Source organism: Arachis hypogaea, chromosome 14, assembly GCF_003086295.3.
Source record: "Arachis hypogaea cultivar Tifrunner chromosome 14, arahy.Tifrunner.gnm2.J5K5, whole genome shotgun sequence".
NCBI lineage: Eukaryota > Viridiplantae > Streptophyta > Magnoliopsida > Fabales > Fabaceae > Arachis > Arachis hypogaea.
Window position 1 is genome coordinate 138,913,704 of NC_092049.1, and position 4,305 is coordinate 138,918,008.

The window sequence follows — 4,305 nt, forward strand, 5'->3', positions numbered from 1 at the left end:
TTGTGAAAATCTAAGAAAGTTTTTTTTTTTTTTTTTTTTTTTTTTGGACGTGGCACTTAACAAAGGCTTAAGACTGCATTTATTTACAGACACTAAAACAGAACACTAAAATATTGTGTTTAAAAATATTAAATTAGTGTATTTTGTGTCTTTTACGACAAAAAAGACAAAATATTAACAAAAAGTATAACTTATTTTTTATTATTTTTATTAATTTTTTATAATTATATTTTTTCAATTTTTTTAAATAAAAAAATAAGAATAAATTATATTTTCATAATTTGTTTTATTTTATCATCAAATAAAATATAAGAATACTAAATTTTGTGTTTTTGTTCTTTTTTTTTTTGGGGTTGGTAATCGGGGCCGAAGCCCAAAAAAAAAGAAAAAACTATCCACAAGGTACTATATGCGTCTTTGTTCTTTATACTAAACTTTGGACTCACACTGCGCTGACCAAAAATTCATTTGGCCCAATTCTATGTGGACCGGAAATGAGGCCCAAAATGATATCATCAATTCAATATAGCATCATACAGACACAGGAGACACGGCCAAAAAAAAAAAAACATAGGAGAAACTTTATGACAAAAAAAAAAAGAAAGAAAGGAGAAACTCTGATTACTAATTAGCATGTTAATATTCATAAAACAAAAAGGAATCACAAGATGAAGGTCCGCAACTAATAATAGCAAGTACAAAACATTTAAATGGTTTAAGATACCAACTAGTCCCTAACATATAAAACTTTAGTCCATACATATCATAATTAAAGTTTATGATATAGTAATAATATTGTTATTTTGGTATTATAAGTGATATCACTTTCCTTGTTGAGAGGTAGAAATAGTAGCAACAACGTTGTGGTAATAGTTCCAGGAAGGGCTTGTTTTAGTGATAGGTTGTTGACCAAATGGGTGTTCTTCAACATACTTGTTCATACTTTCAGCATTCGCCAATCCATCCAGATATTTTCGCACATCACCTTTATCACCTAAAACATTAATTGCACACACAAGCTTTAAAAAACATAAAATGAAAAAGTAAAAAATTATCATCTCCATTTAATTAACCATTATAATTATCCTAATAAATATAAATAGGGTAAAGTATACTTTTTGTCCCTGAAGTTTGACAAAAGTTTTAAAAATACCCCTAAGTTTTATTTTGTTTCAATTTTGTTCCAAAAGTTTTCGATTTGCATCAAATATATCCCTGACAGCTAATTTTTCAAAAAATTTAAGGTTAATTCAACAACAATATCATAAGAACAACCCTCAACATAAGCAAATCAAGCATAATTTTCATGTATTATTGTTAGATTAGCCTTAAATTTTTTGAAAATTTAGCCGTTTAGGGTATATTTGATGCAAATCGAAAACTTTTGGAACAAAATTGAAACAAAATAAAACTTAGGGGTATTTTTGAAATTTTTGCCAAACTTCAGGGACAAAAAATATACTTTACCCTAATTAAATATCGGAAATATTTGGTAACCAAAGAAAATCAGTCAAAAACAGCCATAACTTACCTTATTTAACATTTATTAATTTTTGCACCATACCTAGTGAATTGTCACTCCGATTCTGAAAGCTGAATGTATGCGGAAAGACCGAGTTCTGTGGCTGAAATAATGTCACAAACATATTCATAACCGAGTTAGAAAATGAAATTCTATTTGTAACATAGAAAGAAAGAAAGGAGTTATTAAATTACAGCATTAAGTAATGCTTTGTATGGAGAATCATCCAACAACAATGTATTTGATTCATTATAATATCCTTTCTCCCATGGAAGACTTGGATCATGCTTCTCCCAAATTTTCCTCAGGTCCTTAAAAACCACTGGCTTGTGCTTGTTTTCAAGTGTCTTGAAAGTTGTTTTAGTACAATGAGAAGCATCCTGCCCAAGTTTATATTTTGTAGAATGAGATGAAAATAAACCATTAATACTTGAGGTGATTTCTTCAAGTTTTAAAATTAATATACAATCCCCAATTATGTAACCAATGGCATGTATCATAAAATAATATTTGAACAAGTGCAATAGTAGTAATGTATATCACAAGAATATATAAGGCATAAAATACAATAAAAATCCATAATAATGATTATGTTAATGAATAATCCTTAAAATTGACACAAGTAGCAAAATGCAAGTTTTAATTTAAAATTTAATTTTGGCTTAAGCTTTTGATAATCAACACACTTATAATGCTTCTTTTAGAGTTAACCTATTGTTGATATTGTATAACAAATAACAATAAAAAAAATGATGAAATTGACCATTACTCTAGTTCTAGTAGGCTCTACTTGTTAGGAATACACTATATATTGAGATATTGAGAATGAAGAACAAAAGAAAATTAACAGAGCATGATCATAATAATGCTTACCCAACAAAAGAGCAACTTGTGTTTCATACTTCCCATCACGTAATCGATGACCATATCTGTATTTTCCCTACAAAAGTCGTAATAGCCACATAAGTTAACATTACATTACTTAACAAGTTCGTTACAAATTAAAAAATTCCAAGAGAAGAACAAAATACTAAATATAGAAAAAACACACCTGAGAAGCAGCGAATAATAAATGAAAATTGAATGTTACTAATAATAATAATAAATTAAAAAATAAACATATGGGTAACGACGGATACTTAGTTCTTGAAGACCAGACAGCCACTTCAAATTTATCGAAGCAAAAGTTCAGAAACTCCAAATAAAAGGGCCTCTTGAATACTGAAAATGAAATTTAATTATTAGAAAGTAAGGAATAGATATCGTAATTAACATTATTAACTACTACCAAGATTATTAAGCTTTCCCATTTAGTAAAAACTAAAATGTGTGTAAACAATTATACATGATTTATTAAAAATACACGTAGAATAATAATAATAACTCAATAATCATAAGCATATGCTTATGCATGTATCTTTAATTTATATATTATTATTACTTGCTCGCCGTGCTATGATTGTATCAGGTTTGAAACCCTCTGGAGGAGGAGACACTATGTCAGCAAGGAGGCCATTGATGTCAAGAACAAGAAGCTTTTTCTTCAAGCATCTAATAACATAAGTATTATTCTCAACACCTTTCATTGATATCTTAGAAACTACTTTGTTACTTTGGTTTTCATCAGACTCCATGTTATTGTTACTTTGTTCTTGTCTATGATATATATTAAAGAGAGAAAACGTTAACATATATATATATAGAGAGAGATCGAGTGCTTTGGGATTTTTCAACTTAGGGTGGTTCGTTTTATTAATTATTAAATAATAATTTACTGGGAAGTTGGAATGTACTTTCAATGGTTAGAGAAGCGCAAAAGTTTTTCATTATTAATTACTTTACCACCTTTTTCATTATAGAAAAATTTATTCCTACGTCATTATGTATTTAGTTAATTATTAAATATTATTATTTTTAGTGATATGACAATGTATAATTTAGTGTTATGTAAAATTTATTAAAATGTAATTTATCTACATTAATAATTTAAAATTTTATTAACAAGTGTTTTATGTGTATTTTAAATATATTAAAATTAAAAAGTTTACGTATAAAAAATATAAATAAGATAATATAACATTTTTAAATTTACTAGACATTAAAGTTTTGGAAAAATTAAAAAAAAATCACTTTTATATGTTGAACCAACGTCTTTAAGACATTTTTTATTAACTAAATCTATAATTTGAACAAGTTTCTTATAAGATTTATCAATTAAAAGAAATTATAAAAAAAATATTTAAATTTAATATATTTATTATATATTTATTTAAGTAAAAAAAATTACTATTAATAACCTTAACATATATTCTTAGCACATTAACTAAATTTAAAATTTATTAATCTTTTTTTATGATAAATTGAATAATCCTAAATTCTTGGTATTACATTACGAAATCACTCGCACTACACATTCACACTATACGCTCACACATTCAACACTAAAGGATTTCTATTCACTATTTAGTTTTCGTCAAATTTTAAATTCAAATACAATATATTAAGAGACACATGATTTATTACTTTGACTAAAGTCTCAAGCTCTCAGCTGCGATTTATTAATTCTAAAACCATAATAAATTAAGGGTGTTTGAATAGGTCTATAAATAATTTTTTTTAACTGTTAACTTATAAAAAATTATAACATTAATATTTAATGTAACTTTTAAAATTAAATTATAAATTTATAAAAAATTATTTAAGCACTTATAAAAAAATAATTTTTTTTATAATAAAAAAATTTATTATTTTTTTTAAATATAAATATTTTTATGATTAAAAAA

General features: G+C 25.5%; 1 protein-coding gene across 1 annotated transcript; it reads right to left on the reverse strand.

The window, feature by feature from the left end:
- Window positions 1–821: 821 nt before the first annotated feature.
- On the reverse strand, window positions 822–3,156 carry LOC112743370 (uncharacterized FCP1 homology domain-containing protein C1271.03c-like). The gene is made up of 6 exons (XM_025792582.1): window positions 2,964–3,156; window positions 2,662–2,743; window positions 2,396–2,462; window positions 1,717–1,902; window positions 1,565–1,625; window positions 822–994 (listed from the first exon to the last, which is right to left on the reverse strand). Exons 1-6 carry the CDS (start codon window positions 3,154–3,156, stop codon window positions 822–824), a joined length of 762 nt encoding a protein of 253 aa, XP_025648367.1.
- Window positions 3,157–4,305: the final 1,149 nt, after the last annotated feature.